At 47.0% G+C, this 16111-nt stretch overlaps 1 protein-coding gene across 3 annotated transcripts in view; it reads left to right on the top strand.

Moving 5' to 3' along the window:
• The window catches only part of SLC4A9 (solute carrier family 4 member 9), an 80388-nt gene that overhangs the window by 28782 nt on the left and 35495 nt on the right, over window positions 1-16111 (top strand). For all 3 annotated transcript variants that reach the window (XR_002090098.2, XM_019487110.2, XM_019487109.2), the window contains exons 8-13: window positions 403-519; window positions 1412-1586; window positions 5442-5575; window positions 6806-7077; window positions 12311-12366; window positions 13210-13404. Coding sequence is in view for 2 of the 3 variants with exons in the window: in XM_019487110.2 (XP_019342655.1) it covers window positions 403-519; window positions 1412-1586; window positions 5442-5575; window positions 6806-7077; window positions 12311-12366; window positions 13210-13404 (949 nt within the window). In the remaining variant the exon portion in view is untranslated. The remainder of the gene's footprint in view (window positions 1-402; window positions 520-1411; window positions 1587-5441; window positions 5576-6805; window positions 7078-12310; window positions 12367-13209; window positions 13405-16111) is intronic.

Raw genomic sequence — 16111 nt, 5'->3', positions numbered from 1 at the left:
TAGTGCTAGTCAGTGGCTCTTGGAGACTGGGAGATTAAAGCCACCCCTGCTGATTCTGGCCCAGTTAACTCAGATGAGCTTCAGAACAGGGTGTTCTTGGGAGAGATGTCGCTAATTCCTCTTTTAAAAAATAAGTGTTGTGTGTGGCCACTACCTTGCCACTGGACCCTTCATTTCATGTGAAGGTAAAAGCACTATAACATTGTCTCCATTTCTGGTTTATTCATGCTACTGTGGTGAAACTTAGTGCCTCTAGGGTGAGCAGTTGTACTCAGACTCCCAGAGAACAGTCAAGTTAAGAATCCAGTAGTAAAAATCACCAGAGGAAACAAGGTTTGATTTGTTTGTGAAGAGGGTTCTGATCTGAAACTGTCCATCTGGATTCCTTTGTGTTTGTCTTAGGATATCTATGCACTTACGGGAATGGAAATCTCACTGCAATGGGAACCTATGTGCCACTGAGGACAGACATGCCCATGGGCACCAGCATGTCAGTGAAGAGCTAAAGAGAACAGGGAGGTATGCACCCAGTCAAGGGTTGGGCTTTTCTCCAGAATCATCCCCAGAGAAATCTGCTTCACAGACAGGCAGCCAGATTCAGCCCTTGTGTGAATTCAGCAGAACTTGCAGGTGCAGTTCCATTTAGTCAGTGGATTAGTGCCCATTTATACCAATGCTCAGTTTGGTCTTGAACATGGGAGTCCCATAGAAAGTGTACCATCCTGGCACAGAGTAGATGTAGGTTCATTCCTTAACCTGTTTTTCTTCCTGTTAGCATGGCTTGGGGCTCTCTCATGTGGTACTCACATGAGAAACCTGGGCTGGATTTCCATACCACAAGGTGAAGGCACACCTAAGACCCAGATTCAATTTTTGGACCTGGGTTGGATTCCTAGGGACAGTCAGAGGAGATACAGTGAGGTGTATACTGACTTCATGTTTTTGTGTTAGTATCCATCAGAGACAATCCCCATATAGTAGTGTTTTCATAGTGCCTCACTATATGGGGATTGTCTCTGATGGATGCTTCTAAGACCTGCTACAAGACAAATAATAAATAAATAATATTGATGGTGCTGGTTGGGATTTTCACTGTAATATGGGAGCTAAAACTGACTTTGGGCCAATACAGGCAAGGCTTTTTTGGTTATATCTTTATCACCAGAAAGATAACCAAACTTATAACTGGGCTACTAAAAAGAGCAGCCTGAACAAAAGCATTCGGTTCAGTTGCTTCTTTGACCTTGTTGCTTCAGGAGAGGAGGTGGTTCTGCTATTGCATTCTCTTTGCAGAGCTTTCTCAGGTTAGGCTTGGGTAAGCAGACAGCTTTGCTCCCATGGGGTAGATTGGTTGGCTTGGTTCATTATTAATCTCTTTCTTGAATTTCCCTATTTCCATGTTGGCCTGCAGGTTATTTGGAGGACTGGTAAAGGACATCCGAAGAAAGGCCCCTTGGTACTGGAGCGATTTCTATGATGCACTGAACATCCAGTGTTTTTCAGCTATTCTCTATATCTACCTGGCGACTGTTACCAATGCAATTACTTTTGGTGGCATGCTGGGAGATGCTACAGATAACATGCAGGTCTGTGTTAGCTTCACGCTCAGACTCCTTCCTACAGGCCATGCGATATGTTCTCTCTGCAGTTGCTTCATTACCTTTCTTGCCCTGGTGAACATTTTGTCAAAAGTGGAATATATCAGAACTAAACCAAGTGCTGGCTGCCCTAAAGTTAATGGTGATATGTTTAAGGTGCATATAAGAGTATGTTGTCAGGAAGGGTGCATCAGAAAGCAAAGCTAACACTGTGGTCTCTCCATAATATTATTTGGGGGAAACAACTCAAGTGTTTTCCAACTCACGCTCATTAGTTCTCACATGCTGTGTGCATCTTTCTGCCAAACTTGCAGCTGTTGCTTATGCTTTCAATTACGCACCTACTATGCAACCACTTTGGCCAGAAAACTGGTTGTAACAATTCCTGCATAGTGATAACTTTCACTCTCCTCTATGCATGAGATGCTGGGGGCCATCTGCAAGACAAGACAAGACAAAACAAGATAGTTGATATACATATGCATAGTTGATATAAATATGCATCGATTCCCTGGAGTTTATCACTTGGAGATCTCAAAGCACTTTAGAAAGAAGGATATCATGATCCTCATATTAGAGATGAGGAAATAAAGTATAGGCAAGTCAGTAGTCTCACCCACAATCCCATAGCAAATCAGTGGCACAGACAGTAATAGATCTCATATCTCCTAACACTCCCTGCAGTCTTTTATTTTAGCCACTAAACCACAGTGTCTCATTTCTGTATACTGGTTTGCTTAGCATGCAGATACACCACATAGTACATTTCTGTCTCTCTGAGGAGTGGGTATGGCAGGGATGGCCAACCTGTATGACACAAGAGGCATAGGAAGCCTCTGTGTGTGACAAATGGCAAGAGGGGAGGCAACAGGCAGATGGAGCAGGGAGCAGAAAGCAGAGCAGCAGGTCAGACAAGGGAAGGGAAGGGAAGTGGCACTCTGGGAGGCTAAGGGACTAATTAGTGGCAGGCCTGACAAAAAGGTTGGCCCTCACTGAGCTATGGTATGGGGCATGTGGGTTGAGAGAGGTTGCTTTGGAATAAAGTAGCTAATGAACAGGCAGAACAATAGACAGGAACTGTACCCAACTTGAAGTGCCTGGAGAAACACCAGCAGGGGGCTCTGGCACTCTTGCTAGTACCTGTCAGTCTGCCAGTTCCTGTAAGCCAGTGTTTCTCAGCCTTTGTATATTCAAGGCATGCCTCGTTAGGGTTGCCAAATCTGGCTGAAGCTATTCTGGGAGATTTTTTTTCCCCAACGTGATGTAATATCATTAATTGTACTGTTCAACCCGTTCACAATATCAATCTCCCGGATTGCTTTCAACAGTCACTGGGAGATCAATGCTGATTCCAGTAGACTCCTGGCCAGTTCGGAAGGGTTGGCAACCCTACACCTTGTTAGACTCAAGATGCCCCTCAGAAGATGCTAGCTCTTAGTTTTCACTCATTTTTGACTACAGAAAAATAATAGAGCAATTCTTCTGATGCAAAGAACTCTGAAAGACCTCAACAGGTCAGAATATTTTTAACACATGAATTCCTATTTGAAATCTCTGGATTTATCTTGTGAATCATGTCTGCACGCCTAACAGTGCTAACATTGCATGACACCCCATGGCACCCTTGAAAGGATCTCAGGGCATTCCAGGGTGCTGCATCACCCTGGTTGAGAATAGGTGCTGTAAATCAAGCAGGTGCAGTTGGAGACAGATGTGAATGGAAGGGGAAAGGTTCAGTTACAAGGGTTCCCTGGAATGACTGAAACTCCTGGCTGAGTTTTGTCCCTGAAAGCAGCTGAACAGTACCCTGGATCCAACCAACTGTGAGCTTCTCTGCTGGGTTTCAGTGTCACCAGTATAACACCACCACAATTCTTAGATAAATTCTACACTCCTTTATAACCTAAATTAGAACCATGGGTCAAGCCTTTATCAGATGAGCTAAATCCTCTCCTAGTTACTTAGGAGCAGAGCAAGTGCCTTAGAACCCCTTTGGGCAACAACACACATGCAAACCCAGTTCATTACTCTGACACTGCAGAATTCACATTTAGCACAGAGATGGCTGCCCAGAGAACTCACTTGCCTTGGCCATGTCCTCCTGCCTAAAGAGTCTGAGCTCATGGGGTCTTCAGAGTGAGGTGTGATGGACTAGTCTGTGTGCAGAACATTGTGCATGCTCCTCTTGCCTTGTTCTGTCTCTGGTAATAATCTTCTGTGACCCTGAACCAGTAGCATAATTTGGGCTGAGCAAGTAGGGTATCAGCCCTGGGCCTCCATTTAGTGGGACACCAAAGTTGCACCTCCCCAGAGAATCTATGGAGCTGCAGCAGCAGCTCTGCACTAGTTAGGCAGGCCACCCTGTACCAGCAGCAGTCAGGGACTTCGAGTCCTTGGGGCAGGTAGAACTGACCACCCCCTGCTCTTCAGTGCTGTACATTCCTTTGCCCCCCAGCAAGGTTTTGTCCAGGGCACAAAACCTACTAGAAACACCTCCGCCCTGAACTGGTCATTTTAGTTATCTGTGCCCTGGCTTAACTATTTTATGGGAACTGAGAACCCACAGTTTCTGGGAACTGAGACCAAATAAGTAAATCTTGGTCAGCACTTTGCAGTGAAGGGTGCTATATGAAGCCCTAGGGTTACTGGCTTCTCCTTTCTCTGGCAGAATAACTCAGCAGCAGGGAGATGGCATATAAGGAAATGGAGGCATAGGTAGGAAGAGAAAGATAGAACTTACTCAGCCTCTTGGGCGTAAAATTTTGGCAGTTGTTAATGTTTTGTTTGCGTGACTAGAACTTGTTGGCAGTAGTAACAATAAGTGAGTGAGCAGGACATGAGCCCTAGGCGCTGCCTAAAAGGGGGAGCTCTGGAATTGAGCTGGGGGAAGGGCTCATCTTCCTGGCCCTGGTCCTCTTCTTCCCTCCCCCCACACAACCGTGCACCTTCCCTGAAGGTGACTCCAGCTCCAGCAGTCAGAAGAGCAGAGCAGAGCACAGCAATGGTGGCAGCACAGGGTGTAGTTGGTGGAAGCAGCGCAGTGTAGGGGCAGTGGCCAGAGGTTCCCTGCTATGGGGCAAAGATGTCACCTCCCTCTTTTGCTGCTGAAAATTGGTGTGTTTTTGGCTATCCAACGTGTCTTGGCAGGAAAAAAAAGGAAATGACATCTCCCACAGCAGCAGCAAACCTTCAGCCTCTGCTTAGCAGCAGCAGCTAAACATAAGAAAATGATTCATAGTCACAGAGAAAATGTCTTAGGCAGAGGTAGCTTGAACAGTGGTGGGCTGAACATTTAAAGAGAATGGCACCACTCCTGCTAGCAAATCCTTTTTCCAAGTACCAGCTGCTAATCAATTCAGGCTGACAGAACTAGCACTAGGGGGATAGCTACACTGCTATTTAAGATTGACCCTCATGGCTGTGCTCTGCCAGAAGAAGCAATGTGTGTTGTGGAGCCTTGTCTCTGTGTTACTTTGTGACAACTGCTCATTGCACTTCCTGTTCCTTGAACAGAACCCTTCTAGGAATTAGTCTGAAGACCACTTATCTTTCCTTCTGTGTTTGTTTCTAATTATAACCAATATACATAGAAAGTATAGAAGGGCCAAAAGTTCAGAGTAAGGGACTGTGAGATAAGTGCTGGAAGACTTCCTGTGCTTGTGCCTTGCCACCCTTTGGTGAATTCCTGACACATTGCAGGGAGAAGCAGGCTCCACCTTGGACCCCAAAGTTCAGCCTGTCTTTTAAAACTGAGCTGACTGCTGCTGAAAAGCAACTTTAGGGGTATTCAACGTAGCTCAGCAACTATGAACTGATGCTTAGTTGAGTTTGGTTCTGTTTCAGGGGGTGCTGGAGAGTTTCCTGGGTACTGCCATTGCTGGAGCTACCTTTTGCCTCTTTGCTGGCCAGCCCTTGACCATCCTGAGTAGCACTGGTCCTGTGCTAGTATTTGAAAGACTCCTCTTCTCTTTTAGCAAGTAAGTAGAGCACTTCTGCAGAATGTCCTTGTCCTGAAGGAGTGAACGGGCACCTGGTGGTCTCCCCAAACTTCTTCTAATGGAACTTTCAGCTCTTGGGAAACTGGCTAATCCCCACTGCTTCACGTAGGGGTTGTGCCGGGCTAAGGTTTAGGGTTAGAGTTGCATTAAAGGCAGAGGTGTTAAACTCATCCTCCCTGGTAGGCCAGATGGGTGATGTGGGACTGGTCTGAGGGCTGGATTAGGCCCATTGATCCTTTCCCCCTTCTCAGCATACCTGATCAGGTGGCTGCTCTTTCTGGTCTGGGACCTGTGCTGTGTGTGGTGCAGCACAGGCCCAGCATCAGCTAGAGCAGGCATCATGTGCAATGCGTATCCCAGAGCAGGCACCACATGTGGCACAGTCCAGCCAGGGCAGTCATTGCATGCAGCATAGCTGCTGCTCCAGTCAGACTGTGCCACAAATGGTGCCCATTCTGGCCGCTCTGGGACCTTTACCCCACACAGTGCAGGACCCAGACTGGCTGGAGTGGCTGCTGAATCAGGTGTGCTGGGGGAGGGAGAGGGGAAGGAGGGGGGTGAGGGGATCCATGAGCAGGATCCATATGTTTGACATCCCTGCTTTAATTGAAAACAATTTCTGTGAGGAGGGGCCACGCTGCTACTCCTGGAAGAAGCCAACACCCCCACTGCCCTTATTCCCTCTTCTAAAAACCATCTTGTTCCAGAATCCTGTTTTGACCTAACTCTCTTCTGATGTGAGGGTCCAGATGCCACATACCCCCAACCATTAGGTCACTGTGTCCATTCTTACATATCTTGCACCCCAGCATCAGAGCAGGGACATATTCTAGCTGATTTAAACTATAGGACTGGATAGCAAATTGTATCTGATTTAAACTAGAGGACTGGAGATAGCCAGACATGATACAGTTACCCAGAGTGAATCCCTAGACACACTGAGATTGGTTCAGCCACTGCTGACCCAGAGTTCTAGCTTATTGCTCTGCCTATGGCCATGACATTAGAAGATGCTTTTAAAGCTCAAACTCTGCCTGAGAATTAGACAAATGGGGTATATTCCCAACTCGATGACTAACTCACAGCATGTCTTGGTGTGTAGAAAAAGCATAACTGATGTTTATACAGTACCTTGAGATCTTTGGACACGGGGCTAATAGAGCTTTTTGGCATGCTTTCTGAAATGCTCGAGTCCATTCCTTCCACCAGAGACTACAGTCTGAACTATTTGGAATTTCGCCTCTGGATTGGCCTCTGGGTGGCATTTTTTGGCTTGATTCTGGTAGCTACTGAAGCAAGTTACCTGGTGCAGTATTTTACCCGCTTCACTGAGGAAGGCTTCTGTGCCCTCATCAGCCTCATATTCATCTATGATTCTGTGAAGAAAATGCTGAGCCTGGCTGATTACTTCCCTATCAACTGGAATTTCAAGATCAATGACATCACCCACTACAACTGCATCTGCAATTTATCTGGCACAGGTAAGAGTAGATTTCCTGCATTTGGAGGACCTTTTGTTTTCTTCAGCTGCTGCCCCTTGGCAATGTGCTTTGGTCAGAAGAGCGGATACCGACACCTCAGTGCAGAAGAAATAATGTTTTTCCATAGTGTTGCTCCACTCTGAAGAGTGACTGTTATTTATTTTTGTATAATGGCTGTAGAGACCAGGAATCTGCTCTGCAAAATTTTGCATAGACCAGGGGTATGAAACTTACTAGGTCCCACAGGCTAGATCCAGACTAAAGGGCTGCTCACAGGCTGGATTTAAACAGTGGGACTTCCTACAGGCTGAGTGACCAGAGATGTATTTTAGTCTTCAGGACCAACTAAACCCCCTGGTTTTGGCAGCAGGTAAGGGGGAGGCATTAAAGGGGGGAGGCATCAAATCTCTGGGTTCTAAAGCTGTGCCAAATCAGTAAGGATTAGTGTCAGCTCCAAAGGTACTCTGGCAGCTATGGGGATGAGCCCCATGGGCCAGATTCAGCCCACAGAGTTGGGTGGTCCAGCCCACAGGAAGCTCCCTGGGCCATGTTTCACACCCCTGGTATAGATATAAACCTAAGAGAGAGTCTTTGCCATGAACAGCTTTCAGTCTATCAGGTAGACATAAGTATTAAGAAACAATGAGACGATGTCAGTCAGCAGGAAAGGCTTCTTTATGGCCTGCACTGAGTAGGCTGAATTACTGATTATAACTAATCCCTCCAAGAACATGGCTCTTGCTTTGTTTGTGAATCAGTCTTGAGTTCTGTGAATATATTAGCCCCTCACAGAGATTGGCCAAATAGTTTGGAAGAACCCACTTGCAAGCAACTGCTCCTGCTTTCAGTTCTTTCAATAAGCTAAAGTAATCAAGCCCTTCTGGGCTCACAATGAACTCCAGAAAACCCATGACATATGGGAGCATGGTTACTATCAAGGTGACTGTGTGGAAAGGACATCTGATCACTAGCTTTTTTGTCAATACCACAGTCTTCAGGCAGTGAAACCTGCTGCCAGCTCGTGTGGGAGATGCAGTGAGCCATATTTTGCTGGAACAATTGTCCTATGAGCACTTCCCCTGCTGTTCAACCACAGCCGATGTCCGCATAAGGGATGGTGGCATAAGGAGTGCACTTGCAGAGATGCTCAGGGAGCTGTTACATGATTTAGTCACTAGGGGATGATAAAAAGCCACATTACATAGACCTGAGTTACTCCAGGTATATTTTTTAGTATATAATTTAGTTCCCAGGCAAAAGGCAACATTAAAACAGAACGAAGTCCAAGAACAGGTATCAGTAACTTCACAGCAAAAACGTTTCTGGGATGTTGTAATTGTTTTATACCCAGGATCTATACACCAGGAAGGCTGATTTTAACTCCAGGAAGGCCAATTTAGACTACTCCCCCCCCCCAGAGGTGGTGCAAGCACCTACTCTGGACTCCTTCAAAAACAGCTGGATTTATTTCTTGCTGGGGTCTCTTGATCCCAGCTGACTTCCTGTCTATGGTGGGGGGACTGGACCAAATGATCTCATGAGGTCCCTTCCAGCCCCTAATGTCTATGAAATCTATGAACCCAGTAAATTTGGCTTTCAAGCTGTACATCAGAGAAATCTAAATGTATTAAAAAAACAACAGCTAAGGCAACCAAACACTTTAACTCTGCCCATAGGGGGCACAATGAGAAAAAAAGTAGAAAACAATCTAATGTGTTTCTGAATAGGCTTTTAATGTAATCTAGGACCATAACATTAAAGAGTCATCCTCCTAATTGCACGGTGATGACAGAGCTTCACAATCCCTTTGGGGCATTTATCTCCTCTTGCACAATAAGCATAGTGTGCAGATTTGTGCAGATTGCACCAAGGCACTCAAAGTTCTTTGATTGTCCAGCCACCGGTCTCAGCAGAGCACAAGCACAGACAGTGTCTGGATACTCCACCCAATATTTCTACTATTTTTATAGAGGATCACAGAGATCTTTACATTGCTTCTTGCAATTTGCTTTTCTACATCTCATCATCTCCAGCCCCATCCTGAGTCTTGTCTAATTTGTTATGAAGTATGAGTTCATGAAATGGGCTCTTGCATGTTTGTGAAGAACTAGCCTCCCCAAAGTCAAGACAAACTAATTCACAGGGAAGCCTTGTGGAAATGCTTGGCTCTTCTGTCCTGACCACAGCAAATGGTGTTCTGTAGCCACTGGGTGCCACTTTGGAGAATGGGTTCTCTTGTTCACTCTGCCTGGCAGCTTTCTACCATCTCTCATCACTTTGACTTTTCATAAGAATATAGGAAGTGCCGCCCTGGGCAGTGCTGGATTTAGGTTTAAGCCACTTAAGCTATAGTTTAGGGTCTCACAATATGGGGGGGCCTCTAAATAAGAAAAAAGACTGGATATTTTCATTCTAATATGAAAACAATATACATAGATATGGCTCCACAGTTATCATTCATATTGAGTTCATAAATTTGTGCAGAAATAATTCATTTTAAAATGTCATGAAAATCCATTTTTGTGGATTATTTTTATCATATGGGGCCTCTTAAACTAGACATAGTTTAAGGCCTCAGCATATCATAATCCAGCACTGACCCTGGGTCAAAACAATGGTCTATCTAGCCCAGTAGTCTGTCTCTGAAGGGGGAAGTAGTAAGTGTTTTAGAAGGACAGCATATGAACAGGACATGTCTAAAATGAGCCTTCCCCTGTCATACCTTCTCTGGCATCAACTATCATTGGATTTGGGATGTCAGAGGATAACATCGCTTATGTTCTATTTAATAGCTTTCTTAGGGTCCAGCTCCTCCTTGCTCACAGGTCACCAGCTAACAGTTCTGCAGGGGGAGAATAAAACTCTCTCGTACACTGGCAGGGGCCTTAATTTAATTCCTTTTTGAAGGGAGGAAAGGAGAATTGTCCAGTATGGCTGGAAGATGTAGGGGTTCAGCACAACTCTAGCAGATTCAACCAAGGCCTCAACTTGGTCTGTTGACCCCCTCAAACCATAATCTAGCATACCCAGGGGTCTCCTGCTCCTGCATCAGCCCTCTGTCCAAACTCCCAGATACACCTCCCCAATCATCTCCCTGAGGCGCAATTGGAGCAAATCACAGAACCCACATTCCCAGTGCCAGGATAATCCCAAATGCTCTTGGAACTGGCACCATCCTTGCTGCTCTCAGCAATGGGATAATTGTCACAGTTCCCTGTTTGCTCCCTGACTCATGCTACATGCACATTCCTGTTTGGTGCACAAGGCCTCATCTCACTCCAGCAACTTTTCTGGGTTCCTCTTCTTTCCCCCTATGTTGCCTGTTAAATCTCTTCTTTTTGGTGCTTAATTTTCCTTCTCCTCTCACTCCCTGTGTAGCCCTGGTTGTCTCGATGGACATGAGACTATGCACCCAGATCCCACCAGGCTGAGTTGTTGGGTCCCCTCCAGAAAGAGGCTTCATCTCTTGCCCAGATGGCACACCAGTTTTGTGCTGAAGGGCTGCCTTCCCAATGCAGAGCTGGGATACTCTGCTTGTTTCCCACATCAAAGAGAGGCAGTGTTTGACTGCCTCCACTTGATGCTACTCCTTTGCTGGAAGGCAGTGTGGAAGAGTCATTTCCACACTCCTGTCTGTCACAGAACATTAGCATTAGCATTTGGAAGAGTGCTCAGCCCAGGTGCTGCTTCATCTCTGTTCTTCACCACGTACACCTCTCTTTCTCCTCTGTTTTGTCTCTTGCCCCATCCCTCCTCTGCTCCTCTCTCTCCTTTTCACCCCTCTGTAGTCAAGTCAGGCATCTTCCTCCTTTGTCTCCATGCTAGCGGCAGGATCACTGAAAATTAGAGAGACCAACCATCAGGCAACTAACTCTGACCCCCAAGGAACAGCACCCCATGAATGCAGCCCATAGCTGCCTACCAAGCTAGATGCAGTTTAGCCAACATCAGACAGTGCCAGGCTGGTGTGCTACGGCCTCTCAATAGCATGCTTCCTGGATTCCCATTCCCAGGTGTCCTTGGGGCACTGAGACAGGCCCAAAATGTAGGGCTGTTCCAGAAAATTAAATTGGGTCACTTTACTGGGAACACAGGAGAGAGGATCTCTTTGCTGTCAGTTCTGGTGCTTACTGCCACAGCAACTCCTAACAGGTAGGAGCAGGAACTGCAAGGGAAGTCCTGCTGTCTCAGGACAGAGCATGTTCAGTCACCCTGTGGGAGCAGTGTGCTCAGCACACATGGGCTGTAGAGGATGGAGCACACCCAGGACAGACATAATCTGTGCAGAGTTTAGCAGGCAGCTTCCAACAAACCCTTGCTTAACTTATGCAAAGGGCCATTTTTCAGATATTTGTAACTTGGCCAAATTTGGATGGGGACATCCCTGACACCAGCATTATCCACCTGCCACATCCCATGTCCCTATTCCCAGGCAGGGAGGCACTGGAGCATCTCAATTAAGCTACTAAAAGGTAACCTTTAATGTTGGCAAACCATGTATTTCTCTCCTCAGTTCATTCTCAGGAACATCTCGACCATTCTTACTCTTCCAAAATCAAAAAGCATGAACCAGACACTTTCCATTGTCACAAACTTGGCAAACCTGAAAGCTACAGATAATGGATAGTGTTGGGTAAACATACACACAACAGTGCTCCCAACCCCAAATTAGGGGGAGGAGGCAGCACCATGTTCTCTCTCAGGAGGTGACAAATGTATCAGAGCATGATTTGGGAAGTACAGGCCTACCAGTGTCCCCAGAGGACGAGTCTCAGTTAAACCCCTTAGATCAGAACATAAGGCTTTGACTTCTAGAAGCCAACACCAGACTCAGCTGGCTGGGAGTCTTTGCATCACCTCTTCCTGGCACTGCATCAAGCAGTGTATCGGGAGGTGGGGAGTGGGGCACATGGAATGGTGCTCCCCTCCCTGCAGATGCGGTGTTTAGTGTGGCCCGGGGCAGGGCAGCACAGGATTTCCTCCACTGCTACAAAGTGGGGGAGGGATGGGGAGCACCACCAAAATTCCCCTCACCAGGAGTCTTTGTGTGGCAAGGCAGCACCCAGGGTGGGAGCCCTGTTCACCCTGCTTTCTGTATGCTACTGCATCCTGGGAGAAAGCTCTGGGAGCTTATGCTACTAATTGGAACCACACAGCAATGTGACATCCTGGGATGTCACATCCCAGTGTTTGGGAAGGAGGACAGGAGTACATGCATGTTTTTCTCTTACAGGCAACTCCTCCATATTGAATAAGACACTGCTTCCAGACCCTGACAGCCTTGGGGAGGTGAGGACCATTCTCTTCTGCTGTTAAGGGAAAACAAAGGTCTAGAAGTGTGCATGCTCTGCGGTGATGACTGGAGCAGGAGCTCTCTGTGCTCCTGGGACAGAGCCAGGGTCTCTGTATCCCTCCAAGGAGCAGGAAGTCTCACTGATCAGCCATCAAAGTGGTAGAGGTGAAACCAGGCCTTTGACCTGAGGAAACCAACTGCTGTACTTATGGATGGCCCTGCCCCGCTTAGGAGCATCCACAGGATTTATGACCTGCATCCTATCTCTGAGTCTGGGCTTCGAGGATACTGGTACCAATGCCACAAAGTTCCTTTCCTGCAGCAGGAGGGGTGGTCCTTTCAGAGCTGTGTCTTGGCAGCTTCCAGCTCAAAGAGACACCTGGCACTGGCAGGTGTTCATCCCTGATGTGTCTGTGACCCCTTTGAGCCTTTCATGTGGGCATGTGTCCACATGGTACCATCAGTTCAGCCCATGGCTGAGCAAGGCCCGTACTAGTTCTGCCATAGCCCACTTCTGTAATGGTGTGGGTCAGTGTGCTGAGTGTGGGATGGACCACCAGGAACACAAACAGGCAAGCATCCAGTGTTAGCAGCCTCTGTTACCAGCACTAGGCAGTTCCAGTGACGCTTTCCTCCCCACCCCGCTCTAGAGCGATCACTCTTCCAAGCTCTGGACAATCTGCCCCATCCTTTGCTCAGGGCTGCAGCATGCCTACCTATGGTAATCTGACAGTGTTTCACTCTGGTGCCTCTGATCCATCTGCTCTGGGCAGAGGGATGCTGTTCTTGAACGAGCAGGCTTTCCTCTTTGCCTGAAATATTTCTCTGTTTCTCCACAGTACTGGGGTCTGGAGCCTGCAAACAGGTCCCAGCTGACGAAGAAGGAATGTTTGCAACTAGGGGGCCACCTGGTGGGCACCAGTTGTAACTATGTGCCTGACATCACATTTATGTCCTTTGTCTTGTTCCTGGGGACGTTCCTCTGCTCCATGACCCTCAAGCGCTTTAAATTGAGCCGCTATTTCCCCACAGCTGTGAGTATTCCTCTTCCCTCCCCATGCACTGACAGTTTCTGCAGCTTTAGGAGGAAGTTTAGCTGCCTCTCCTGTCTGAGCTTTGTACATGATCCTTACAATGTCCTTTCCAGACCTACTTTCCTATGATCCTATGATGATGGCCTTGTGTAGATAGAAAGCCCTCACAGAGCTCCAGCAGGTGCTGTATATGCAGACCTGGCTCTGAAAGCCCAAGAAATATCCCTGAAAACAGGAATATTGCTTAAAATATTATAACATTTTACAGCTATTCAATCCAGCGAAGTCTGATGTCCCATGGATGGCAGAGGTTGTTGGGAAACCCATGGCAAGTTGTGCTCTCTCCTGGAAATGTGTATCTAAAATGCCATTAAATACATACATAGTGCCTCTCCCTGACAGAATTTAGAGTAGTTATAAGGAGGGGAAGCATCTTTAGTCCCACTTTACCTTGAGGAAACTGAGGCACAGAGCAGGTATATGGCCATATTTTCAAATGGGCTTGCTCCCTTTGGGAGTTCAGGGGAATGCATTTAGGGGGATCAAGGTGGACTCTCAACAACTGAGGAACCTAAAAGTAGTGGCCACTTCTGAATGATAAGCATACATGTTATGGCCTAGGCCACAGTGCAAATGAATGGCAGCACTAAGAATAGAGTTTAGACCCAGCTCTGAATGGCACCCAACACATGATGAACAACGTTCAGAAAACCCCTTCCCTTTCCAGCACTCACAAGACAAGAAACAAGTATACCTGAGCTCACCGTGGCTCACACGATGTGGCTTTACTGTTTCACTCACCAGCAGAAATATTAACTCTTATGTAGAAGTCAGTAGTTGTGATCAGTGGGCTATCCTGATTTTTAAAGGATTATCTGTTATAGCGGCAGAGATTGCAGGGTCAGTGCTTACCATCCACCATACTTTTTTCTATGCTCTCCAAAAAGTGGGAAGAGAGCCAGGAGACCTGCTTGGCTCACCAGCAATATTAGGGAGCTACTGAAAAAGAAAAAAAGAAGTATATATGCAATGGAGGAACAGCTCAGCAACAAGGGAGGAATACGCCTGTATCACCAGGGCCTACAGATACAAGACACGGAAAGCTAAGGCAGGACTGGAGATCAAACTGGCAACAGGTATAAAGGACAACAAAAAGTCCTTCTACAGATACACAGGGAGCAAGAAAAAATCAGGCTCCACTGTGAGACCTCTACTGGATACCCAGGGGCAGCCCACAGTTGACACACATGAAAAGGCAGAACTCCTAAATACAAACTTTGCGTCGGTACTTCTGAAACCCAACGGGGGCTGCTCTGACCAGAGCCCCAGGAAACAAGGGGAAGGTAACAACCTACACAAAATCAGCCCAGAACAGGTGAAGGATCTTTTACAATGCTTGGACATCTTCAAGTCTGCTGGACCAGATGACCTGCACCCAAGAATCCTGAAAGAATGACCAAACTTACAGTAGTGCCATCAGCCAAGATATTTGAAGAGTCATGGAACTCAGGAGTGGTCCCTGATGACTGGAAGAGGGCCACTGTGATGCCCATCTTTAAGAAAGGGAAGAGGGATGACCCCACAAACTACACGCCAGTCAGTCTGATCTTGGTCCTGCGTAAAATCTTTGAAAAGTTGGTTAAGGAGACCATCAACTACAAGCTGGTAACAGATGGGGTGCTAAACAGCAACCAGCATGCCTTTGTCGAAGGAAGATCATGCCTGATGAACCATGTGTCCTTCTATGACCAGGTCACTAACCATCTGGAGAAGGGGCATGAGGTTGGCATCATCTACTTAGACTTCAGTAAACCTTTGACTCTGTATCCCATGGGATTCTCTCTAACAAACTGGAGAGTACTGGGCTGGACCAATCTACAGTAAGGTGGGTGGACAACTGGCTCAGAGGCTGCTCTCAGAGAGTGGTGATTGATGGGATGGCCTCATCCTGGAGAGCCGTCTCCAGTGGGGTCCCCCAGGGATTGGTGCTTAGACCCATGCTATTCAATATATTCAATAACGATTTGGATGAAGGGGTAGAAAGCACAGTGATTAAGTTTGCAGATGATACCAAGCTGTGGGGAAATCCAGGCACACCAGAAGATAGGGCAGAGATCCAGGAGGACCTTGACAGACTGGATTTATGAGCGGAATGAAATCAGATGAGGTTTATCAGGGAGAAGTGCAAGGTCCTTCCCGTGGGTAGGAAGAATTCTCACCACAACTATACAATGGGTGGTGGCCTACTGGCTGGCACAACAGCTGAATGAGACCTGGGGGTCATGATTGACTGGAAGATGAATGACCCAACGGTGTGATGAGGCTGCCAAAAGGTCCAATAAAACTCTGGCGTACATCAGCTACTGTGTGGCCGACAGATCTAGAGAGGTACTGTTGCCTCTCTATTCAGTGTTGGTGAGGCCTCAGCTAGAGCACTATGCCCAGTTCTGGGCACCACACTTCAAGAAGGACATGGATAAGCTCAAAAGGGTGCAAAGAAATGCCACCCATTTGATTAAGGACATGGAGGGTAGGCCCTATGAGGAGAGGCTCCAGGAACTGGGCCTGTTCAGCCTGAGGAAGGGAAAGCTGAGGGGTGATTTGATAGCTGCCTACAGGTACCTCAGGGGGAGCATCAAGAGCTAGTAGAGCAACTATTCAGGAGGGCACCTCAAGGGAGGACGAAGGCCAATGGACATAAACTAAT

This window comes from Alligator mississippiensis, chromosome 9 (genome assembly GCF_030867095.1).
Source record: "Alligator mississippiensis isolate rAllMis1 chromosome 9, rAllMis1, whole genome shotgun sequence".
Taxonomy (NCBI): Eukaryota; Metazoa; Chordata; order Crocodylia; family Alligatoridae; genus Alligator; species Alligator mississippiensis.
This window is presented reverse-complemented; position numbering and strand designations above follow the sequence as displayed.